This window comes from Moschus berezovskii, chromosome 11 (assembly GCF_049115385.1).
Source record: "Moschus berezovskii isolate FMDL1 chromosome 11, NW_MosBer_1.0, whole genome shotgun sequence".
Taxonomy (NCBI): Eukaryota; Metazoa; Chordata; class Mammalia; order Artiodactyla; family Moschidae; genus Moschus; species Moschus berezovskii.
The window spans coordinates 38,899,619-38,926,373 of record NC_142470.1 but is presented as its reverse complement, the minus strand read 5'-3'; the positions used below and the strand labels follow the sequence as shown (position 1 = coordinate 38,926,373).

Below are 26,755 nucleotides of genomic sequence, written 5' to 3'. Positions count from 1 at the left end.
GAGCAGGAGGCATGGATGGGTTCAATCCCTGGGTTGGGAAAATTCTCTGGAGTAGGAAATGGCAAACCCACTCCAGTATTCTTGCCTGGAAAATTCCATGGACAGGAAAGCCTGGCGGGTTACAGTCCATGGGGTTGCAGAGCTGGACACGACTTAGTGACTAAACAATAATTTACAGCATATTACTCCCTTATTCAAAGGAATATGTATTCTCTTGGGATAAGTCTCTTATGTTGAGTTACCAGCTTTCTTTCAGTTGCTCTAAAACTATGTCCTGAAACCTTCGAGAGCCCTGTCCTGAGCCTCAGGTGTCTGTTTCTCTCTGTTTAGTTGCTCAGTTGTGTCCGACTCTTTGCGACCCCATAGACTATAGCCTGCCAGGATTCTCTATCCATGGGATTTTTGAATACTGGAGTGGGTTGCCATTTCCTCCTCCAGGGGATTTTCCTGACCCAGGGATTGAACCCACGTCTCCAATCTTTCATGCATTGCAGGCAGATTCTTTTCCACTGAGCCATCGGGGAAGCCCTAGGTGAGGAGTTCACATATTACAAAGAAGATGTAGGTTCCCACCCACAAGTTGGTTTTTTAAAAGACATCTCAAACATATGGTCTCTTCAGGCTTCATCTTTCCATCTTTAAGAGTCCTGATGCTTTTAAGGTCATTTGAGCTATGCCCCAAACTGAATGTGTCTGCATTTCCCAGATGTAAAGTTTGAGGCACAGTTGCTAATAATTTGCCCCTCCCCTGACCCATGAGCTGCAAAAGGAGCTTATACAACCTCAAAGTTGTATACAAGTCATGTGTAAATCCTATCCCAGGGGCCACATCCTGCCCAGATCTTTGCCTATTTTAGGGTCACTGTGAACTTGGTCATACTGATCAGCTTATGGGATTGTAGGCTGACCCTCAGAGAGAAAGAAAAAGAGTCAAGGAGGCTGAGGCAGAAAATTTTCCTTAGAGCAGTTATCCCCAACCTTTTTGGCACCAGGGACTGGTTTCATGGAAGACAGTTTTTCCATGGACTGGAAGCGGGGGCGGGTGGCGATGGTTTCGGGATGATTTCAGGACATTACATTTACTGTTTGCTTTATTTCTGTTATTACATCAGCTCCACCTCAGATCATCAGGCACTAGATCCCAAAGGTTGGGGTCCCTTGCTGTAAGAATCCTTGGCTCTGCACGTGGACACATGGGCAGGCTTTTACAGATGGAGAAGGGCCTTTCGTCTTCCAGGGGCTGATGGTTCTGTGGAGTTGAGAAGAGGCCTACAGCAATTCTGTGTTGGGGGAGGGGTGTGTTCAGTTCCTTCCCTGCTCCTGCCTAATTATTGAGGTGCCAGATACTGTGCTAGTCAGCATTTGTGTGGGTTCACTTTACACATATCTGCTATCTAATGCAAGAATCAAAGGGTGCCATTGACTGCATTCGTTTCTAAAATCTGTTTAGAAACTCAGTTGATACTAGTAAATAATAAATACAAAACAGCTGTTTTTATATAAATGGACTTACTCTGTGTGCTGCCCAAGTTTTAAAATACATTGCCTGGCTAAAAGCACCCTGTGTTCAAATGTGACACAGCTTCTTCCTGTGGTGAAATATTTCTAACTCATTGAATAATGACTCTCAGTATTTCCAGAAGGCTTTGCTCAAACCACCACTGATATTCGAATTTTATAGAATGTTCATGTGTCGTGAAATTTTTTTCTTTTCATTTTTGGTCAACTGTTGAAAATGCTAAAAATGTTTCTTAGTGGATAGACTGTTTAAAATTAGAATGTGGCCCCTGAGCTGAAGTTGGTTGATCCCTGTTCTGTACCATTATCCTATTGTATTTTCATCTTACTGGTATCAAATTGTCTTATGCAGTCATCTCTTTATTTGTTGTCAGTCTTTCCTGAAACACTGTAAGCTCCTTAAAGGCAGGTTCCTTGTCTTATTCACCATATTATCTTTAACAATTAAAACAGTGACTGAGATATAGAGGTGTGTTACGAATATTTAGTGATTGAATGTATAAATTCAGATAATTCAGGAGCCACTAAATCCCATAACGTCTTCCTTCCAAAAAAGTCATGTGTAAATCCTATCCCAGGGGCCACATCCTGCCCAGATCTTTGCCTATTTTAGTACAGATCTTTATTCCTGTACTATTAATTGTATCTCAAGCCTTCCTGACTCCTTGGCTTTGACTCTAGTCTATCCCCTAGTATAGTAACTTGCTAAAGTATGTTTTGTCTTACATTTATTTTTTTGCAAAACCCAACCCTTTCACTGTTTCTCCACTGCCTACATTATAAATGAAACTCCTCAGGTGGACAGGGCCCTTGATAATCAATTCCCCGCCTTCTTTTCCACCCGTATCTCTGAGCCTTCCCTGGAAGGAGCCCGCTGCTCTAGCAGCCTCGCCCTGAAGCCACAGCTCATCCCCACCTCTGCACCTTTGCTCAAGCTGTGCCTCAGAGCCAGTTGACTTTCCCCACAGGAAGGGATTGACCCCCAGGTCAATCGGGCTAAGTCTGCAGTGAGTGATGAGAAACAAGGAAGAAGGAGCTGAGCCTCAGAAAGTGGAAGATGAAGAGTGACTGTGGCCCAGCAGGACTCAGTTGGTGATAAAGTTGGCCAAGAAGGATGCAGTTATTCTGGGGGAATGCTAGAACAAGGCTCTCTGGTAGGATTGGGCTTCCCTGGTGGCTCAGCAGTAAAGAATCCACCTGCCAATGTAGGAGGTGTGTGTTCCATCCCTGCATCAGGAAAATTCCCCTGGAGAAGAAAATGGGAAACCATTCCAGTATTCTTGCCTGGGAAATCCCATAGCCAGAGGAGCCTGGCGGGCTACAGTCCATGGGGTTGCAAAGAATCGGACACAACTTAGTGACTAAACCATAACAACAACCTGAAGGGTTATCTAGGCCAGTGATTTTCAAACCACTGTGCAGACAGATATTCTGGGAATCTTGTTAAAATGCAGATTCTGGCAGAAGGTCTGGAGTGAGGACCTGGGATTCTGCATTTTAAAGAGCTCATAGGTGATGCCCTTGCTTCTGGTTCGGATAATTCTTTGAGTTCAAGGATCTCACCAAATGCTCAGAAAAGGAGCCTTTTCTGTAAGACCTGAATGTGAAAACAGGAAGCCAATGGGTCTGCCCCTCAGAGGCTCATCTACAATAAAGACATTTCTTGCATTCTAAGTGACTGAATACATGTGTGATGGCTCAAGGCTTCTTGATGGAGGGGGTGCTGAAGAACTGAGGTCAAAGTGTATAACGCTGTAGCTTAAAGGGAAGAAGCACCTTTAAGTCCTGAGATGGTGTTAGTGACAGTGGCCATTGGGAAAAAGAAAGGTGTAGTGGCCTGTTATCTTATACAAATGCAGGCACATGCGCGCGTGCACACACACACACACACACACACACACCTCATTCAGGGTAAAGGCTGGAGTGCATCACTTTTCCCCTGATGTAGTCAGATTATCTTTTGTCTCCAAGAGGCACCTCTTCTGATCCACTAACACTTCCAGTTTAGAATCTAGGCTTGACTTGAGTTCAAGCACTGTAGCTCACCCTAACTAAGCAAGAGGAATCATTTCTGTAATGTGTTATCTCCAAGTAGAACAGCTTGGAGACTGTCTGGCATAATTCACTTGCCTCTTAGAACAGTTTCTCTTTAATGATTAGCTTGGCTCTTGTCCCTTTAGCTAATCAATAGCTGCCCTCTTGATGAAATTGGGTGTTATTTCCCTGTGGCTTAACTTTGTGCAAACTGTGAGTTATCTTGATTAATGATTTTAATGACAGTTCTCTCATCCCCTCTGCTTTTATCACACAGGAACTTCTGCTTGACTGACCGAACCGTGACCCTGACATATAGTCATAATCATGGTAAGTTGGGGATGGGCTTCACCCTCCCTGGTGCCAGCCCCAGACAGGTACAGGATGTGTAATCAGGGCCTGCTGTCTTATACAAAAGGTTGTTTGCTCAACAGAGGGAAGGGAGGAGGAAATGGAAAGGTAGTTTCTTTTTTTTTTTTTTCAAATACACCATTTCAGGGCTGGTGAGTCACCTGAAACACTGGTGAAACACTCTTTCAGGGCTGGTGAGTCTCCTGACCCTGAAAATTTATTCAAAGAGGGATTTCTTTGAATCCTTCTAACATCTTGAGATGCATAAACAACTTATTTCTCTCTGCAGAAGCACGATGTGTTCGTTGTAGAAACTGTAGGCAAATAAAAAGGAAAAATCCAAAATCCCACCGCATTTCCCAGCAGGAGATGACTGCCGTCCACTTTGGGTGGTACCTTATCTTTTTAGGCTCATCAGGAAAAGTGTTTTAACTTCTCATCTACCTCCTGCTGCTAGCTGTGGCTGGACTCCTCTGAGCTTCGTTATCTGATCTCTGGGACAGGCAGGGAACCGGATCCCTTTGAGGGTTCCACAAAGCTCCCTGCTGATGTGGGAACTGAGCCGTTCAGCTGCAAATGTGTCCCTACCTGAGGCTGGCCACCTGCTCTCCTTCTCCTGCCCAAATGAGAATGAGAAATGAGAAGTGAACGGGCAGGTGATGCTTAATCCCTGGTCTTCTGGGAAGAAATAATAGAAGTAGAATCTTATACCCAGAGAGGACCTGGACATTCTGCCAGCTCTAGACGCCTTCCTTTAGGAAAATGGAGGTGTAAACTATACTGAACAAATAGTAATATAAGTTTAACATTTTTTTTTGTTAGATATTTTAGAATTTTCTTCATCATCCCTGACAGTCAAAGGCTTACTCACGTCTGCACCAAATCTGTTATGCTTTCATTTAAAATCTATTTGTTCTTGATGGGTTCTCCCTGGACATGTACAACATTTATTCAGACATGTTTATGGTGTCCCTACTTTGTGCGTGGTATTTGGTTCTGGGGACTCAAAATTAATGGGTTGCTCTTCCTGTTCTGAGCAAGCTCTCAGCCTTTCTACATGTGAAAACTATAACCAAGTGACCCTTTCATGGGCTTTCCACTGAGGAAAACTGCCTCAGTTGCTCTCGTTTTTCTTCCTAGAGTCTGTTTTCCCATTATGACTATTATTTATTGGACAGATAAAGTATATATTTAAAGGAAAGGAAAATCATTCGATGTAATCACAGTATTATAATTCCCTATTATTTTCCGTCATTTTAGTTTTAGATCCTACTCATTCGATAGTGGTTTTGAAATAGTAGTAATAAGAATATAAGAAGAGTTAGTGTATTCACTCTAACCTTTGCTATGCTAACACAGGTTTATACTACATCTTATATTAAAATTATTTACTCTCGATGGTAGAGTTATGGGTGTTTTGCTTTTCTTCTTAATTCTTTTAAAAAATTTTGTTGAAGCATAGCTGATTTACAATATCATGTAGGTTTCAGGTATACAGCATAGCTATTCAGATATATATATATTCTATTCCCTTATAGGCTATTATATAATATTGAGTAGAGTTCCCTGTGCTATGCAGCAGGTCTTTGTTGGTTATCTGTTTTACACATAGTGGTGTGTATATGTTAAATCCAACCTCTTAATTTATCCTTCCCCTTCCCACTCAGATTTTCTTCTTAATTAAAAAAAATTTTTTTTCCAAATCTCTACAATGACTGTATGATCCATTTCTAAAAGGAAAGCATGTTTGAAAAGCCATTGTTTTCATATATCTACAAAAACTTTTCAAAGATATAATTTACATATAGTGAAATGCACAGCTCTTATGGTTACTGGTAGTTGAGTTTTGACAAATGTACCATGTATCTGCTCTCTTCTTAAGAGAGAACATTTCCTCACTTCAGGATGTTCCTTCATGCCCCTTCCAGATCAGTCTCCTCCCTGTTCTCCACTCCATTCCAGAAATGCAGTCACTGATCTGACTGTTTTCGTCATAGATTAGTTTTGCCTGTTCGAGAAGATGCTATAAATGGAGTCACAGAGCATCTGCTCCTTTTTCATGAGCTTTGTGTTTTCTGCAGTCCACCCATGGTGCTGTATCAGCCTTTGTTCCTCCGTTCCTTTTTACTGCTGCGTATTTCTTTGTATCTCGTTCCAATCTTTTGACATTTATCATCTTCATTATTATTTTAATAACTGAGAAACAGTTCATCAATTGTGATACAGTACCTATTTCTAGCTATTTGTTTTCATCATTCTTCCCTACATCCTCTGTTCCCTTTGCCTGTTGCCCTGAGGAGCCTTCCTTGGGGGGAATCCCCTGCCTTCCCGTAACAGGTAATGATACATTATGCCCTGGAATTGAATCAATATGGATACTTCAGAGCTAACAGGAACAAATTTCCCCAGCTTATCTTGTTCCTGAGAAAAAGAGTCCCTAAGAATGCTCACAGATAAGCTATGTTTGCATGGTCCTCTATCAATTCATCTTGTTAGATATTAATTTTAATCCCATGCTAGGTACCCACCCCAGTACTTGCCTGGAGAATTCCATGGCCAGAGGAGCCTTGGCGGCCTATAGTCCATGGGATCACAGAGTCAGACACATCTGAGTGACTAACACTTCCTTAGTGTCCGTCAGCAATGCAGTTTGCTTTAAAAGGCAGTGTTTGAATACCATCCAAAATTCTTTCAATATTGGAATTCCGAAAGAACCTTGTGAAACATTCGACTCGGAAAGCTGTCTCCAGCGGGGGTCAAGGGCTGAGCTAGGCCGTTTAGAACTTTGACAGCCAATCACCAATTTGCTTGTTACTATTAATAGATAGTAGAAGAAAACAGGTAATATGCCTCGTTAATTTCATACGGTTGCCATAACAAAGTGCCACAAACTGGGTGGCTTAAAATAATAGAAAATTATTGTCTTACATTTTTGGAGGGTGGAAATCCAAAATCAGGGTATTGGCAGTGCCAAGGTCCCTCTGAAATCCAGAGGGGAATTCTCCTTGCCTCTTTCTAGCTTCTGGTGGTTTGCTGGCAATCTTAGGCATTCTTTAGCAGAGACTGGAGTCAGTATCATGTCATCATGTGTCTTCTCCCTGAGTGTCTTTGTCTTCGCATGCTGTTTTCTAAGGACACCATTCATGTTGAATTGGCAGCTTCTCCTTGTACTCCAGGAGGACCTTGTCTTGATTTAGTTTATTATAATTGATCAATTAATTAATTTAATGACAGTATTTCCAAATAAGGGCACATTCTGAAGTACTGGGGGTTAGGATTTCAGCATGCCTTTTTGGGGGGATGCAATTCAGTGCCCAAGGAAGTTTTTTAATTTTATGTTATGTGTTTTTGGCTCTGCTGGGTCTTCGTTGGGGTACACAGGTTCTTCGTTGCTGTGCAGACTTTCTCCAGCTGTGGCAAGCAGGGGCTGCTCTGCGGTGCACAGGCTTCTCTTTGAAGTAGTTTCCCTTGTGGGGGCACAGACTCTAGGGTGCGTGGGCTTCAGTAGTTTGGCGTGTGGGCTCATAGTTGTGGTGTATGGCATGTGGCATCTTTCAAAACCAGGGATGGATGGAACCCATGTCCCTTGCATTGGCAGGTGGATTCTTTTTTTTTTTTAATTAATTTATTTTTTATTGGAGGCAAATTATTTTACAATATTATATTGGTTGGTTTTGCCATACATTGACATGAATTCACCCCAGGTTTACATAAGTTCCCCCTCCTGAACCTCCCACCTCCCCCCTCCCTTTATCCTCCCTGGCAGGTGGATTCTTAACCACTGACCAAGGAAGTTAATGTCATTGATTTCTCTTTTTCTCAGTCAAGTGTAGAAAATTGATGAGTGTTAGAAGTTCACCATATTCAGGAGGTGAAAGGCTGGTCTTCCAGCAGATGAGACCCATACCCTCTGGGACCTGAAGCCTTTGGATGGGCTAGATGTGGACCACAGCGGGCATGAGAAGTCCAGCCTAAGGTGGACTAGCTCATAGAGCTCAAGTCTGACTAGCTAAAGATATGCCCTATGGGTATAAAAATCCTCCATGCCTTTACAGGCCCCGTGTACCTTGGATCAAACTAAAGAGAGCCTTAGATCTATTTTACATTGTTTTTGCCACCTTGTACAATGCTCTATTCTAGATTTTGCTTTGACATTACCCCATAGGCTTGCATTAGGGATGTATCAGAAACAGATATAAGAATCTCACTATTATATTTATTATAGAAATGTTACTGGGGTCATTTTGAATTATACTGATGAGAGCCACTCAGGCCACTGAGTTGAGTTTTTGGTTTTGTATTTGCTGTTTGTACTAAGTGTTTTGCTATATTATCCTCCTTCATTATTACAACAGCCCTGTGGATTGGTATCATTATTATTCTTAACATACAGGTGAGAAAAATGAAACTTCCCCTAGACTACAGAGCTAGGAAGTGTTGAAGCCAAGATTCCAGCCTGGATCTGTTCAACTCCAATGCCTGTGCTCCTTCGCACTGAGCTTACTACCTCTCAAAATATGCCCACCATGTCTCCTTCACAGAGACCTACAGATGAAATTTCCCCCAATATTAGGATTCTCTTTACAGAATTCATGACCCCCAACTGATTCAGTGGAGATGGAGCTGACTGCCTCCATGAATCAGAGATTTTACTGGAGTCATGGGCACCAGGCTGTGGGGGTGCCTTTCAACCAAGGCTTGTACAAGATGTAAAACCCTCTCCCTTTGCAGTAATTCACAGTGATCTCCCTAGGCTGTTCTGTGCTATCACCATAACATCCTACCACTGGTAATTTGGTAAATTCTACCATTTTTCAAGAGGCATTATCAGAAAAGTGAGAAGAAACCTCTGTATGGCCTCAGCCCTAAATTTAGCCTTGGCGATCTCTTCTTACGCTCAGCTTGTGAACTCTTAGCATCTTAAAAGCACATAGCACCCATTATGAGCAGAGCAAGGTTTCCAGATGAATCTGAACTCCATTGCCATCTGGGAACCATGGATATCAGGCAGATCCTCCCCCATCTGCTGTCTCCACAAATCAGATTCACATCACACATGACTGATGAACTAAGGGAAAGGGGATGACACAGAACAATTTTTGGAAATGCTGGCTATGACTAATTAGGCCAGTTTCAATGACAACAAAACAGAATTCAGAATAGCAAAGCACAGATTGTTAACAGGTTATAGTCATATTTTGTGTCAGAGAATAGAGGGGAAGATAAATGAAAAACCAAAACTAGTTTGATTCTTCCTTCTGCTGCTAAATCAGGAAGCCCAGAAGAGCTCCAGTAATTCAGTTTGCCTCTCGCTACACACAGCATGGGCTTCCCTGGTGGCGCAGCTGGTAAAGAATCCACCTGCAATGTGGAAGACCTGGGTTCGATCCCTGGGTGGGGAAATTCCCCTGGAGAAGAGCTAGGCTACCTACACCAGTATCCTTGGGCTTTCCTGATGGCTCAGATAGTAAAGAATCTGCCTGCAATGCAGAAGACCTGGGTTCAATTCCTTGGTTGAGAAGATCCCCTGGAGAGGGGAACAGCTACCCACTCCAGTATTCTGGTCTAAAGAATTGCAGGGACTATTCCATGGGGTCTCAAAGAGTTGGACACGACTGAAAGACTTTCATTTTCACACACAGTACAAAGAACAGCAGGGTTTTTCCTGGGCAGATGATCTCTTTTCCTCTCGTGGACACTGCAGTTCTCATTGATTACAATTCCGTCTTGCTTTGGCTTTTAGGCAGAGAAATCTGTATCTCACGTCAAAAAACTGCATTGACCCTTAAGTCTCTACTTCCATTTCCTTTCTACCCCCTTCTTTACCGTAATGGGTATGGCATAAGCCCTCTTGGAGGAGGTTGCCATTAACCCCGCCATAGAGCTGCCAGAACTTACACACGACTGGGGAAACAGACTCTTGGAGGGCACAAACAAAACCTTGTGCACACCAGGACCCAGGAGAAAGGAGCAGAGACCCCACAAGAGACTGACCCAGACTTGCCCATGAGTGTCCAGGAGTTTCCAGGGGAGGCATGGGTCAGCTGTGGCCTGCTGCAGGGTTGGGGGCACTGAGTGCAGCAGTGCGTGCCTGGGACCTTCTGAAGGAGGTCGCCATTATCTTCATTACCGCCACCACAGTTTGACCTCAGGTCAAACAACAGGGAGGGAACACAGCCCCGCCCATCAACAGAAAATTGGATTAAAGATTTACTGAGCATGGCCCTGTCCATCAGAACAAGACCCAGTTTCCCCCTTAGTCTCTCCCATCAGGAAGCTTCCATAAGCCTCTCATCCTTATCCATCAGAGGGCAGACAGAATGGAAACTACAATCACAGAAAACTAACCAGTCTGATCACACAGAACACAGTCTTGTCTAACTCAGTAAAAGTATGACCCATGCTGTGTAGGGCCACCCAAGACGGATGGGTCATGCTGGAGAATTCTGACAAAATGTGGTCCACTGGAGAAGGAATGGCAAACCACTTCAATATTCTTGAGAACCCCATGAACAGTATGAAAAGGCAAAAAGATAGGACACTGAAAGATGAACTCCCCAGGCCAGTAGGTGCCCAATATGCTACTGGAGATCAGTGAAGAAATAACTCCAGAAAGAATAAAGAGACAGAGCCAAAGCAAAAACAAAACCCAGTTGTGGATGCTACTGGTAATGGAAGTAAAGTCCTATGCTGTAAAGAGCAATATTGCATAGGAACCTGGGATGTTCGGTCCATGAATCAAGGCAAATTGAAGTGGTCAGACAGGAGATGGCAAGAGTGAATGTCGACATTTTAGGAATCAGCAAACTAAAATAGACTGGAAAGGGTGAATTTAACTCAGATGATCATTACATCTACTACTGTGGGCAAGAATCCCTTAGAAGAAATGAATTAGTCATCATAGTCAACAAAAGAGTCTGAAATGCAGGACTTGGATGCAGTCTCAAAAGTGACAGAATGACCTTTGTTTGTTCCTAAGGCAAACCATTTGATATTACAGTAATCCAAGTCTGAACATAGACATTCTAGGAATCAGTGAATTAAAATGGACTGGAATAGGTGAATTTAACTCAGATGACCATTATATCTACTACTGTGGGCAGGAATCCCTTAGAAGAAATGGAGTAGCCATCATGGTCAACAAAAGAGTCTGAAATGCAGTACTTGGATGCAATCTTAAAAACGACAGAATGATTTCTGTTTGTTTCCAAGGCAAACCATTCAATATTACAGTAATCCAGGCCTATGCCCCAACCAGTAATGCTGAAGAAGCCGAAGTTGAACGGTTCTATGAAGACTTACAAGACCTTTTAGAACTAACAGCCAAAAAAGATGTCTTTTTCATTATAGGGGACTGGAATGCAAAAGTAGGAAGTCAAGAAACACCTGGAGTAACAGGCAAATTTGGCCTTGGAGCACGAAATGAAGCAGGGCAAAGGCTAATAGAGTTTTGCCAAGAGAACGCACTGGTCATAGCAAACACCCTCTTCCAACAACACAAGAGAAGACTTTACACATGGACATCACCAGATGGTCAACACCGAAATCAGATTGATTATATTCTTTGCAGCCAAAGATGGGGAAGCTCTATACAGTTAGCAAAAACAAGACCAGGAGCTGACTGTGGCTCAGATCATGAACTCCTTATTGCCAAATTCAGACTTAAATTGAAGAAAGTAGGGAAAACCACTAGACCATTCAGATACGACCTAAATCAAATCCCTTATGATTATACAGTGGAAGTGAGAAATAGATTTAAGGGACTAGATCTGATAGACGGGGTGCCTGATGAACTCTGGACGGAGGTTCGTGACATTGTACAGGAGACAGGGACCAAGACCATCCCCATGGAAAAGAAATGCAAAAAAGAAAAATGGCTGTCTGAGGAGGCCTTACAAATAGCTATGAAAAGAAGAGAAGCAAAAAGCAAAGGAGAAAAGGAAAGATATAAGCATCTGAATGCAGAGTTCCAAAGAATAGCAAGGAGAGATAAGAAAGCCTTCCTCAGTGATCAATGCAAAGAAATAGAGGAAAACAACAGAATAGGAAAAAAAGAGATCTCTTCAAGAAACTTAGAGATTCCAAGGGAACATTTCATGCAAAGATGGGCTCGATAAAGGACAGAAATGGTATGGACCTAACAGAAACAGAAGATATTAAGAAGAGGTGGCAAGAATACACAGAAGAACTGTACAAAAAAGATCTTCACGACCAAGATAGTCACGATAATGTGATCACTCACCTGGAGCCAGACATCTTGAAATGTGAAGTCAAGTGGGCCTTAGAAAGCATCACAACGAAAAAAGCTAGTGGAGGTGATGGAATTCCAGTTGAGCTATTTCAAATCTTGAAAGATGATGCTGTGAAAGTGCTGCACTCAATATGCCAGCAAATTTGGAAAACTCAGCAGTGGCCACAGGACTGGAAATGGTCAGTTTTCATTCCAATCCCAAAGAAAGGCAATGCCAAAGAATGCTCAAACTACCGCACAATTGCACTCATCTCACACGCTAGTAAAGTCATGCTCAAAATTCTCCAAGCCAGGCTTCAGCAATATGTGAACCGTGAACTCCCAGATGTTCAAGCAGGTTTTAGAAAAGGCAGAGGCACCAGAGATCAAATTGCCAACATCCGCTGGATCATGGAGAAAGCAAGAGAGTTCCAGAAAAACATCGATTTCTGCTTCATTGACTATGCCAAAGCCTTTGACTGTGTGGATCACAATAAACTGTGGAAAATTCTGAAAGAGATGGGAATACCAGACCACCTGACCTGCCTCTTGAGAAACCTATATGCAGGTCAGGAAGCAACAGTCAGAACTGTACCTGGAACAACAGACTGGTTCCAAATAGGAAAAGGAGTACGTCAAGGTTGTATATTGTCACCCTGCTTATTTAACTTATATGCAGAGTACATCATGAGGAATGCTGGGCTGGAAGAAGCACAAGCTGGAATCTAGATTGCCGGGAGAAATATCAATAACCTCAGATATGCAGATGACACCACCCTTATGGCAGAAAGTGAAGAGGAACTCAAAAGCCTCTTGATGAAAGTGAAAGAGGAGAGTGAAAAGGTTGGCTTGAAGCTCAACATTCAGAAAACAAAGATCACGGCATCTGGTCCCATCACTTCATGGGAAATAGATGGAAAAACAGTGGAAACAGTGTCAGACTTTATTTTTGGGGGCTCCAAAATCACTGCAGATGCTGATTGCAGCCATGAAATTAAAAGACGCTTGCTCCTTGGAAGGAAAGTTATGACCAACCTTGATAGTATATTAAAAAGCAGAGACATTACTTTGCCAACCAAGGTCTGTCTAGTCAAGGCTATGGTTTTTCCCATGGTCATGTATGGATGTGAGAGTTGGACTGTGAAGAAAGCTGATCGCCAAAGAATTGATGCTTTTGAACTGTGGTGTTGGAGAAGACTATTGAGAGTCCCTTGAACTGCAAGGAGATCCAACCAATCCATTCTAAAGGAGATCAATCCTGGGTGTTCATTGGAAGGACGGATGCTAAAGCTGAAACTGCAATACTTTGGCCACCTCATGCGAGGAGTTGACTCACTGGAAAAGACTCTGATGCTGGGAAAGTTTGGGGACGGGAGGAGAAGGGGACGACAGAGAATGAGATGGCTGGATGGGATCACCGACTCTGTAGACATGAGTTTGAGTGAACTCCGGATAGTTGATGATGGACAGGGAGGCCTGGCGTGCTGTGATTCATGGGGTCAGGGAGAGTCGGACACGACTGAGTGACTGAACTGAACTGAACTGAATCCAAGTCTGTGCCCCAACCAGTAATGCTGAAGAAGCTGAAGTTAAATGGTTCTGTGAAGACTACAAGACCTTCTAGAATTAAAACACCCAAAAAAGATGTCCTTTTCATTATAGGGGACTGGAATGCAAAAGTAGGAAGTCAAGAAACACCTGGAGTAACAGGCAAATTTGGCTGTAGAGTACAGAATGAAGCAGGGCAAAGGCTAATAGAGTTTTGCCAAGAGAATGCACTGGTCATAGCAAACACTCTTTTCCAACAACACAAGAGAAAACTCTACACATGGGCATCAGCAGATGCTCAATACCGAAATCACATTGATTATATTCTTTGCAGCCAAAGATGGAGAAGCTCTATACAATCAGCAAAAACAAGACCAGGAGCTGACTGTGACTCGGATCATGAACTCCTTATTGCCAAATTCAGACTTAAATTAAAGAAAGTAGGGAAAACCACTAGGCCATTTTGGTATGACCTAAATCAAATCCCTTATGATTATACAGTGGAATTGACAAATAGATTTAAGGGATTAGATCTGATAGAGTGCCAGAAGAACTATGGACGGAGGTTCATGACATTGTACAGGAGGCAGTTATCAAGACCATCCCCAAGAAAAAGCAATGCAAAAAGGCAGAATAGTTGTCTGAGGAGGCCTTACAAATAGATATGAAAAGAAGAGAAGTGAAAGGCAAAGGAGAAAAGGAAAGACATATCCATCTGAATGCAGAGTTCCAAAGAACAGCAAGGAGAGATAAGAAAACCTTCCTCAGTGATCATTGCAAAGAAACAGAGATAAACAATAGAATGGGAAAGACTAGAGATCTCTTCAAGAAAATTAGAGATACCAAGGGAACATTTCTTGCAAAGATAGGCACAATAAACGACAGAAATGGTATGGACTTAACAGAAGCAGAAGATATTAAGAAGAGGTTGCAAGAATACATAGAAGAACTATACAAAAAAGATCTTCATGACCCAGATAATCACGATGGTGTGATCACTCACCTAGAGCCAGATATCTTGGAATGCGAAGTCAAGTGGGCCTTAGGAAGCATCACTGCGAACAAAGCTAGTGGAAGTGATGGAATTCCAGTTGAGCTATTTCAAAACCTAAAAGATGATGCTGTGAAAGTGTTGCACTCAATATGCCACCAAATTTGGAAAACTCAGCAGTGGCCACAGGACTGGAAAAGGTCAGTTTTCATCCAATCCCAAAGAAAGACAATGCCAAAGAATGCTCAGACTAATGCACAATTGCAGTCATCTCACAAGCTAGCACGGAGAAGGCAATGGCAACCCACTCCAGTACTCTTGCCTGGAAAATCCCGTGGGCGGAGGAGCCTGGTAGGCTGCAGTCCATGGGGTCGCTGAGGGTCGGACAAGACTGAGTGACTTCACTTTCACTTTTCACTTTCATGCATTGGAGAAAGAAATCGCGCAACCCACTGTTCTTGCCTGGAGAATCCCAGGGACGACGGAGCATGGTGGGCTGCCGTTTATAGGGTCGCACAGAGTCGGACACGACTGAGGCAACTTAGCAGCAGCAGCAGCAGCACAAGCTAGCAAATTAATGCTCAAAATTCTCCAAGCCAGTTTTCAACAGTACATGAACCATGAACTTCCATATGTTCAAGTTGGATTAAGAAAAGGCAGAGGAACCAGAGATCAAATTGCCAGAATCCGTTGGATCGTCGAAAAAGCAAGGGAGTTCCAGAAAAACATCGATTTCTGCTTTATTGATTATGTCAAAGCCTTTGAGTGTGTGGATCACAACAAACTGTGGAAAATTCTGAAAGGGATGGGAATACCAGATCACCTGACCTGCCTCTTGAGAAATCTGTATGCAGGTCAGGAAGCAACAGTTAGAACTGGACATGGAACAACAGACTGGTTCCAAATAGGAAAAGGAGTACGTCAAGGCTGTATTTTGTCACCCTGCTTATTTAACTTATATGCAGAGTACATCATGAGGAACGCTGGGCTGGAAGAAGCACAAGCTGGAATCAAGATTGCCGGGAGAAATATCAATAACCTCAGATATGCAGATAACACCACCCTTATGGCAGAAAGTGAAGAAGAACTAAAGATCCTCTTGATGAAAGTGAAAGAGGAGAGTGGAAAAGTTGGCTTAAAACTCAACTTTCAGAAAACAAAGATCATGGCATACAGTCCCATCACTTCATGGCAAATAGATGGGGAAACAATGGTAACAGTGACAGACTTTGTTTTGTGGGGTTCCAAAATCACTGCAGATGCTGACTGCAGCCTTGAAATTAAAAGACGCTTGCTCCTTGGAAGAAAAGCTATGACCAACCTAGACAACATATTAAAAAGCAGAGACATTACTTTGCCAACAAAGGTCCATCTAGTCAAAGCTCTGGTTTTTCCAGTAGTCTGTATGGATGTGAGAGTTGGACTGTAAAGAAAGCTGAGCGCTGAAGAATTGATGCTTTTGAACTATGATGTTGGAGAAGACTCTTGAGAGTCCCTTGGACTGCAAGGAGAGCAAACCAGTCCATCCTAAAGGAAATCAGTCCTGAATATGCATTGGAAGGACTGATGCTGAAGCTGAAACTCCAATACTTTGGCCACCTGATGTGAAGAACTGACTCATTGGAAAAGACCCTGATGCTGGGAAAGATTGAGGGCGGGAGGAGAAGGGGATGACAGAGGATGAGATGGTTGGATGGCATCACTGATTCGATGGACATGAGTTTGAGCAAGCTCCGGGAGTTGGTGATGGACAGGGAAGCCTGGCATGCTGCAGTCCATGGCGTCGCAAAGAGTCAGACACGACTGAGTGACTAAATTGAACTCAACTTAGCATAATTTCCTATGCTTTGTTCGTTCACTGATTTTTCATCTATTTTATATTGAATCATATGTATTTCTCTATGCCATCTCACATACATTATGCTAAGTCATTTCAGTCATGTCTGACCCTTTGTAACCCCCGTGGACTGTAGCCCACCAGGCTTTTCTGTGAGATTCCCCAGGTAAGAATACTGGAGTGGGTTGCCATTTCCTCCTCCAGGGAATCTTCCCAACCTAGGGATTGAACCTGCGTCTCTTAAGTCTCCTGCATTGGTAGGTAGACAAGGTCTTTACCACTAGTGCCATCTGGGATGCCCTTATAAATAACATCAATTTTAAAATAGCATTAATAATTTGGTAAATACATTAGAAATACTCAGGGCACCTTGATCTTAGTCAGTACGTTATCTCTAAATCAGAAATCAATTAAATGATTCCTGCGGGTCACTAACCCATGTTTTTCTTGTTGACATTTTTAGTTTTTAGTCTATATTTGCAGAATCTACTAGTCTCTACTAACTTTTTATCCCTCGTACACATCAGAGTGTCTTTATGGCATGCTGATTTCTGCTGATGCTAGTCCTCACCTTTGGTATCTAGAGCTGCTAGCTCCTCCTCATGATGCGCCCTCCTTCCCTCTGCCACTCCGCCAGGCTTCTGTCTCCTCCATTCCACTGCTGAAGCTCTTGTCAGGGTCACCAGGATCTTCCATGTTCCAGGATCTGACCATCCTTTCTGTGCCCTCTGCTCACACCTACCTTAGCAGGCACTACCTCTCCCTCCTTCCTTAGCCTCTGGACAACGCACAGTCCTGGTTTTCCTTTTATTGGCCCCTCAAAGGCCAGTCCTTCTTGGCCATCCATTCGGGTCCTTCTCTGCTAACACTATGCCACTCGAGAGTTCTTGGCTTGTCCTAGGACCCCTGTTCTTCAGTTTCTCCCCAGGTCATCTTGTCCGCTACCATCCAAACGTTGATATGTCCTAAATGTATTACTGGAGACTTGCTCTCTAGATGTATATTGTACAACCAGCCATTCTAGACTCCACTTGGATGTTTAACGAACATCCCAAACTTAACGTTTTGAAAATAGAATTTCTAAATCCCTCTCCTCACTGCCATCTCAAATCTGGTAGTCTCCAGCTTTCCCCATCTGCGTAAATAATACCACTCTCTACTTGGCTGCTTAAGGAAATGATTTAGAGTTAAACTTGCTTCTTTTCTTTCCTTACCTCCCACATCAATCCATCAGCAAGTTCTGAATCCTTTCCTCCAAAACATGTGCTGAGTCTGTCTGTGTCCATTTTTGCTATTTCACTCTCATTTACCATCATATCCCTGGATCTTGACCCAGATTCTCAACTGGTCTCTGTATCTCCATACAGTAGCCCAAGTGATCTTTTAAATGTGTAAATCAGATCATCTCCTCCATCCCTTTGCTGAAGACCTGCCAGTGGCTCGTAACACATTTAGAATAAAACAGAAAATCCTCACCAACTTTTGTGTTCCCCTGGAAGCTCAGATGGTAAAGAGTCTGCCTGCAGTGCGTGACACCCGGATTTAATCCCTGGGTCAGGAAGATCCCCTGGAGAAGGAAATGGCAACCCACTCCAGTATTTTTGTCTGGAAAATCCCATGGACAGAGGAACCTGATGGGCTACCGTCCATGGGGTTGCAAAGAGTTAGACACGACTGAGCCACCAACACCTTTCACTTCTCACTAGCTTGTGAAGACTCTCATTCTGCCCTCGTCATGTCTCTTATTTTATTACAGAAAAGTGTAAACACATACAAAAGCAGATTGAATAGTAAAAAGAACCCCTTTGTGCCTATAATTATTATTAACTCGTCAATAATTATTATATAATCATAACTCGTATATATTAATAATATTATATTATTATTACTATTCATTCATGGTCAACCTGTTTCTTCTGTGTTTCCACTTCCCCCAACCTGTAATTTTGAAGCAAATTCCAATCATCTTATCTTCTCATCTGTAAACTCTTTCAATGTGTATAAGATTCGACTCCTAAAAAATAAAATATAAGCACAAAGACATTATCACACCTAAAAATGTTAACATTAGTTGCTTAATGGCATCAAATATCAAGTCCATGTTCAGGGCGTCCCAGGTGGCTCAGTGGTAAAGAATCCTCCTGCCAGTGCAGGAGACATGGATTCAATTCCTGGATCAGGGAAATTCCCTGGAGAAGGAAATGGCAACCCACTCCAGTGTTCTTGCCTGGGAAATTCCACGGACAGAGGAGCCTTTTGGGCTATGGTCCATGGTGTCGCCAAGAGTCAGATACAACTGAGCAACTGAACAGCAGCAGCAGTATGTTCTGTTACACGTGGTTGGTAGCGCTGGAATGCAAGCCTCTGGAACCAACTGCCCCTCTACATTCATCACCCCACTTTTATGTAAGGTGGTATCTATTTCTCTCCCTTTCTTGGAAAAGAAGCAAAGTGGTCTAAATTTGATACCCTAAATGCCGTTAGCCTGGCGTGCTATGATTCATGGGGTCGCAAAGAGTCGGACACAACTGAGCAACGGAACCGACTGACTGAAAGGCCATTATGAAAAAGGAACAAATTTAAGTAGGCGAATAACATAAAAGCATCCAGCTTACTTTAAAACAATTGTCCAATTACCTCATAAATGTCATTTTTTTCTTTTTTTACTCTTCGATTCAGGATCCCAATAAGGTTTACCCATTATGATTATTGAAGTGCATTTTTAATCTCTTTCAAGTTATATTTCCCCTCCATTTCTCTCTTTTCTAATTCTTCTTGCAATTTGTTTGTTAAAGAACCTAGAGCATTCATCAAGTAGTGTTTCTCATAGTCTGGATTGTGCTGATGACAGCCCTGTTGTGTGGGCTAACATTTTCCTCCTTCTCTTCATCATCATAAATTGGTGTTTGACCCAAGAGGCTTGATTGGATTCAGGTTTGATTTCCCACTTTCTGGGGAGACAAGATTACTTCAAAGGTAATGGTGTCACTTACCTTACCCCTCCCCAGCTTGCCCTCCAACTAGAGTCCCACTGGCCTCTGTTCCATTCCTCCCTCAGAAGCCAGCTCCAGCCTCATGGCCATTGCCTCAGCTGTCACCTCTGCCTGCAACACTTTCCCCCAGATCTTTGCATAGTGAGCTGCTTCCTGTCACTCAGACCTCAGCCTGAATGCCACTCCTCAGGGCAGCTCCTCAGGACCTCTCTCTGCACTGTAGCCCTTTTTACCTCCGGCTGCCTGGTGGAATATTTATTTATTGGCTTCTTTACTGTCTGCCTCTGGCTGAACTTGAACATCAGCTACAAGGGAACAAGAACCTCATCTCTCCCAGTCACTGCTGTGTCCCTGCCCCTGGACGAGTGTCTGGCCCCTGGTGGGTGCTCAGCAAACATTTGTTGTGTGAGATGCCACCGTGCTGGTAGGAAGGCGTCTCTTGGTCACATCTTTCTGTCTTTCTTTGTGCACTCAGGCAGCCAAGGGAGGCACTGTCAAAGCCACTTCAGGCTTCAACGCCGCCGAAGATGCCCAGACCCTGAGGAAGGCCATGAAAGGGCTTGGTAAGTGTCCCACTGGCGGTGAACATCCCCTGTGTGTCCCACATCCCAGAGTCGCCCAGAGGGCATTGTGTCCACAAGCAAATGTATGTCTCACTCTAAGAAAACACAGTGGGGACAAAGTGACTTTTCAAGGCAAACTGGAAGGGAGGGTTTTTACTATAGATTTTTAAATGTGATGAACTCATTCTGGACTTCCCCAATTAATTTCATTCCAGGATTATAAATCTATCAAATTTGAGAAATGTATTTGTCTTCTAGTTAACCCAGGCATGCATGTTCTACCAGAAGGTTAACAAAGGATTTTGACAAATATTATGTGAATGAGTAGATACAATAATCCCATGATACAATGAGAGCAGCTGGTGCAGTTGTTATTCTTGACCCATTTTACAGACGGGAAACTGAGACTCAGAGAAGTTATGTAATAAGATACACAGTAAGTGGAGCTGAACCTTGAGTCACGCTCAAAGAGCCCTTCTTAAGCTGGGGCTGGCCGACTCTAAGTCTACGTTGTTTCCCTTGAGTCAGGCCCCTGTTCTTTGCTCCTGTGACAGGCGTGGCTGGGACAGTGCCCCCAGGCAGTGTGTAGGACTTTATGTGAGAAGGTTGTGTGTATGTGACCAGAGGGCTTGTCTTCCAGTGCACCAACCTCTGGAAGCTCCCCAGGGCCAAGGCCTCCCTTCAGGTGGACATAGCCATGCCCGGCACTGCAGGTTCCACTGACCTAGACCCTCCCTCCAGACTTGCCTGAGTGGACATTTGGCCAGAGAAGTGCTCTCTGTTTCATACCTGCTATTTAAAATCTCCTTAAGATTTGGATAAAGACATGTGACATGAGGCATTATTTCCCAGTTTTTCTATCCACAAAGAATTCATCTTGCTCAGCCCCAATACCTGCAGCAACAATAACCATTATTAAGCTCTACTATGTGTCAGGCACAATGTGTTGCCTAGATTATGTTTTAATTCTGACAGCAGCTTGTTTTACTAATGAGAAAGTTGAGGTTTAGTGAGATCAGCTAACTTGCCCAAGGTCTCTGGGGCAGGATGTGTTTGTTAAAGTCAGGATTCTAGGCAAGTCCAAGCATTCTGACTCTAGAACTGGAGCTTAAGCCGCTGTACTATCCTGCTGCCTACCTCTGAATAGGACATTGCCTTGACTCTATCTTCTCATTTTCCCTTTTTCATAAATAAAATGGAAAAAGTACTTGGCCTGCTCATTTTTCAGGTGTACCCTAATTCTTTGGTGGATAGCAAGAGAACTGTAATTTGGAGCATAGACCACATGGCATTCGGAATTCTGAGTCAGGAGGCATTTGATACCACCAACCGTTTTCAGTGCCTGCTGTGTGGGCCAATGCGAGAAAGACAGTCAGAGGAGACAAGGACCATAAACCTAATCCTGTGGTCCAATCATCCTGGGATGCTAGGCGGCAAAGGCATTCATGGAAATACGATCAGTTAGTAATATGATAGGGACGGAGGGGCACAAGATCCCATTAGGAGTCAGAGGGATCACGTTTCACTTAGGGGCATCAGGCAAAACTTCTTGGAGGATATAGAAATTGAGATGGGCCTTGGGAGATGAATTTCTTCAATAAATAGACAAAAGAGAATGTGTTTCAGGTGAATGGAGCAGCATGAGCAAAGCATGGGATGAAAGTGAGCATCGCCCTGTTTTGCATTTTAGCTGAGGCCTCAGGGAGTCAAGATACATGGCTTGCGGCAGGAATGTACTTTGTAATGCAGCAAAGTAGGTGTTGGCTGATTAGGAGACTTCCAGGAAGGCAGGAAGGCAGGAGCCATAGAGCGGCCCTAGGGTACTGCTGACATGGAGGCTGACCCAGAGGCATAGTCCAGCAAACAACAAATGCCAGAATCAGGATGCTAGATGGAGGGGGTTAGGGAGACAATAACCCATAGATTGGTATGGTAAGGAGAACAGAGTACAGTATAGTCGGGTCAAGTACAGGAACTCAAGAGCAAAGTCTCTGGATTTGGCTGCCTGTATCCTTTTATGTGGATATTTACAATAGTGAATGGGGTGCTATTGAGGGTCCCAAAAGCCAGACTCCAGCGCTGGTACTAAATCCAACAGATGGTGGGGAGCCATCATGTATCCTAAGCAGAGGAAAGACACTGTAAGAGTTTGTCCTTTTAGGAAAATGAATCTGGCAGGACTCTGGAAAGATCAGTTAGGAGGTAAGACTACTAGTGGTAAACTCTATAGTTACCTAAGAAGAAATCCTGAACTTGAGTGGTCGTGGTAGGAATTAAAAAGAGGGGACAGATGCAAAAAGGATTTTAGAGCCTAGATTTTGCATATTCAAGAACTCTGAATGTGAAGAAAGAGAGCAGTTTAAATAATCAAAGCTATTTTGAGGGTTAAAGTCCAACAGACCAGAAGAAGGATGGTGCCTTTCACAGAAATGGGGTAAAAAGCAAAAGGTGATGAACTTTCTCCCCTCAGCTGAAAGAGAGTTCTGGAAAAAGGATGATTGTATCTACTCAGTTCAGTTCAGTCGCTCAGTCGTGACTGACTCTTTGCGACCCCATGGACTGCAGCACGCCAGGCTTCCCTGCCCATCACCAACTCCTGGAGCTTGCTCAAACTCATGTCCATCAAGTCAGTGATGCCATCCAACCATCTCATCCTCTGTCATCCCCTTCTCCTCCTGCCTTCAATCTTTCCCAGCATCAGGGTCTTTTCCAACGAGTCAGTTCTTCACATCAGGTGGCCAAAGTATTGGAGTTGCAGCTTCAGCATCAGTCCTTCCAATGCATATCCAGGACTGATTTCTTTTAGGATGGACTGGTTTGCTCTCCTTGCAGTCCAAGGGACTCTCAAGAGTCTTCTCCAACACCACAGTTCAAAAGCATCAATTCTTCAGCGCTCAGCTTTCTTTATAGTCCAACACTCATATCCATACATGACTACTGGAAAAACCAGAGCTTTGACTAGATAGACCATTGTTGGCTAAGTAATGTCTCTGCTTTTTAATATGCTGTCTAGGTTGATCATAGCTTTTCTTCCAAGGAGTAAGCATCTTTTAATTTCATGGCTGCAGTCGCCATCTGCAATGATTTTAGATCTCCAAAAAATAAAGTCTGTCACTGTTTCCATTGTTTCCTCATTTGCCATGAAGTGATGGGACCAGACGCCATGATCTTACTTTTCTGAATGTTGAGTTTTAAGCCAACTTTTTCACTCTTCTCTTTCACTTTCATCAAGAGGCTCTTAAGTTCTTCTTCGCTTTCTGCCATAAGGGTGGTATCATCTGCATATCTGAGGTTGTATCTATTATCCTCTCTTAAAAAAAAAGAACAGAGAGTAGATTCCTAAGGTATATATACTTAAAATTCTATAGTTTCCTCTCTACACCTCACATTTTTGTAGATCTCTAATTTTGCAAAGAATGTATGTATTTTTCATTTCTCCCTAAAATATTTAAATAGACTCTCCTCTGTAACTCATCACAACTCCCCATATATCATATAGTATAAATAATGAAAATTGAACACTCACCCAACATATATGAACATACAGGTGTGACTAAGATGAGGGGCCAGTATGAAGGATCAGAATAAAGTCTCTCTATAAAAGCTGCTGCAAAAAACAAACAAAATTTATGACATTTTAAATTTGAATTCATAGTGAAAAAGTTTGGTAGGATAATGTATCATGGGAATTCATGGGCAGTTATAAAAGGTTATGTATCAATAAAGAAGATGTGGTACATATATACGATGAAAATAAAATGAACAAAATAATGCCATTTGCAGCAACATGGATGCAACTGGAAATTAACTAAGTGAAAAAAGTCAGAAAGAGAAAGACAAGTAACATATCAGTTACATGTGGAATCTAAAATATGGCACAAATGAACCTATCTACAAAACATACTTGAAGACATAGAGAACAGACTTGTGCTAAGGAGGAGGCAGGGAGAGATGGATTGGGAGTTTGGGGTTGGCAGATTCAAAAAAGTATTGCATTTAGAATGGATGAACTACAAGGCCCTAATGTATAACACAGAGAACTATATTGAATATCCTGTGATAAACCATAATGGGAAAGAATAATTTTTGAAATGTATATATGTGTAAAAAAAAAAAAAGGAAAATGAGTTGGTTTCTATAACATTTGCACAGGGCTTCCCAGGTGGCCCAGTGGTAAAGAATTTGCCTGCCAATGCAGGAGATACAAGAGACGAGGGTTTGATCCCTGGATCGGGAAGATTTCTTGGAGGAGAAAATGGCAATCCACTCCAGTATTCTTGCCTGGAAAATTCCATGGACAGAGGACCCTGGCAGGCTACAGTCCATGGGGTCACAAAGAGTTGGACATGACTGAACAGCTGAGCACATACACACACACTGTGACATTTGCAACAACAGAAAGTTCAAATGACTTTTTTTTTTTCAGGAAATAAGAGCGCAAAATTCTATTTTTATTTATTGTGAACATTTCCAAAAGATAAGAAGCAGTCTACCATAAGAGTCACTCAAATGAAAAGTTTTAATAAAGTTAAAAAGTTTTCTAATCAGAGATCAGAAAAGAGATCTCGGAAAAGAAAAATACAATTACAGATCTTAAAAAGGAGTAGATACTATCAGCCACCAATTTAAACCCTATGAAGTGCCAAATGGTGAATTTTGAAAATGAATTTGAACTGTTTCAAAACTCAGAGGAGATAATAAAGAGATAAAAGTGAGGAGAAAAAGGTAAGAACATGGATGATAAATATGGGTGATCCAAAGACTCTGAGAAGAATTCCAGAGAAGGGGAAATGCATGATCCTGGTCAACACGTACTGACTATTTAGCAAGCACTGGGCATTGTGCTAAGTAATGCACTGATTTGTTTTAACACTTGCAGCAGCCCTGGTAGGAAATACTGTGATCATGCACGTTTATAGATAAGGAAACTAATGCTCAGAGACCTTAACTCTTGTCTAGTGGTAAATATAACTAGTGGGGCTTCCCTGGTGCCTCAGTGGTAAAGAATCCACCTGCCAGTGCAGGAGAAGCAAGAGACAAGGAATTGATCCCTGGGTCAGAAAGATCCCCTGGAGGTGGAAATGGCAACCCACTCCAATATTCTTGCCTGGAAAATTCCATAACAGAGGAGCCTGGTGGGCTACAGTCCATAAGGTCATGAAAGAGTCGGACATGACTTTGCAACTGAACAACAGCAACATGTAACTAAATCTAGCGTTGGTTTCCCTTCAGTATAGACAAACACTCCGAATAAGAGCTTCTTCTCTTAGAAAGCTCTCTGTGTGTGTTGGGGTTATGCCAGTGTCCACAGAGGAGCCCACTTTCTCATTCCTCGCTCAAATCGCACTCCCTCCCTGTCCCCTCTCCACCAGGCACAGATGAAGATGCCATCATCAACGTCCTGGCCTATCGCAGCACGGCCCAGCGCCAGGAAATCCGGACAGCCTACAAGACCACCATCGGCAGGGTAGGCCTGTGCCCTCCGCCTTGACAAGGGATCTGTCAGGCAACAGGGAAGCAGGGACCCCTTCCTACTTGATTCCTGAAGTAGTGGCCCTTTGTTTTGGGTTTTTAAAAAATAATTTTGTATTTTTATTTTTGACTGTGCTGTGTCATCATTGCTGTATGGGCTTTTCTCTAGTTGCGGCAAGGAAGGCTTCTCTATCTGTGCTTCTCACTGCAGTGGCTTTTCCTATTTTGGAGCACAGGCTCTAGAGTACCCAGGCTTCAGTAGTTACGGTTCTGGGGCTCTAGAACACAGGCTCAATAGTTGGGGCACATGGGCTTAGTTGCTCCTCAGTGTGTGGGATCTTCCTGGACCAGGGATAGAAACCATGTCTCCTGCACTGGCAGGCAGATTCTATACCACCAAGCCACCAGGGCAGCCCAGCCATTTGTTTTTAAAAGATGGATCTTATGCCTTGTTTAAAGATATTCTTGAATACAAACAAACAGCTTCAACACGTCCTAGAGTTCCTCCACTGTCCATAGCCAGAAGTGATTTCACGGAGCTCTTGATTCACAAACTCAAGGCTAAGTTTAGTTTCTTCCCACACAATTTCTTGCAGGGACTTAGTTGTGGAATGGACTCGCTGCCCCTATCCCACTCTGAAGCACCTGGCAGGGCTCTGCTTCCCATGTTCTTCCCTCAACCTGGTGGCTTCCTTTGGCCACTTGTGAATGAAGATCCTCCAAACCGATTAAAATATTAAATCCAGTTTGTTCTAAATAGGCTCTCCTAGGATTCAGGGTCTATTCTGACTCCTCTACATAAACCCATTTGTGGCATATATTCATTCCTTTGAATGATCCTCAACTGAGGGCCACCCCCGCCAGTTATAGAATGGGGTTCTGTGTGTGTGTGTGTGTGTGTGTATATTTTACTGGCTTGTGCAATCAGAGGTAGTTCACTCACCATGTTTCCCCTTCTGCTTTGAATCCCACACCCCTGAGGAACCCTGTCTCATTTTCGTTTCCAACACTCACTTAAACCAGAGTCATTCACCCGGTCTTATATCACTGAAAGCCTATCTGTGTGATTAGAGAATCTTTTTATTGAGTAAACGTCATCAGTGAGTGCCTCCAGGTCTCAGAGTGCTGTTAACTCCATGATAAGTATTTCTGTTCCTGGATAATTTATAAAAGCTAGTCAAATGAGGCTGCTTCCCAAAGACAGGCATTAAGCTGCTG

The 26,755-nt window shown here is 43.0% G+C and overlaps 1 protein-coding gene across 3 annotated transcripts in view; it reads left to right on the top strand.

The window, feature by feature from the left end:
- Positions 1–26,755, top strand: part of ANXA4 (annexin A4) — a 76,245-nt gene that overhangs the window by 22,810 nt on the left and 26,680 nt on the right. For all 3 annotated transcript variants that reach the window (XM_055399535.2, XM_055399537.2, XM_055399538.2), the window contains 3 exons: positions 3,830–3,882; positions 19,978–20,065; positions 25,438–25,532. In XM_055399535.2, coding sequence (XP_055255510.1) covers positions 3,880–3,882; positions 19,978–20,065; positions 25,438–25,532 — 186 coding nt within the window. In that variant the 5' untranslated portion in view covers positions 3,830–3,879. The remainder of the gene's footprint in view (positions 1–3,829; positions 3,883–19,977; positions 20,066–25,437; positions 25,533–26,755) is intronic.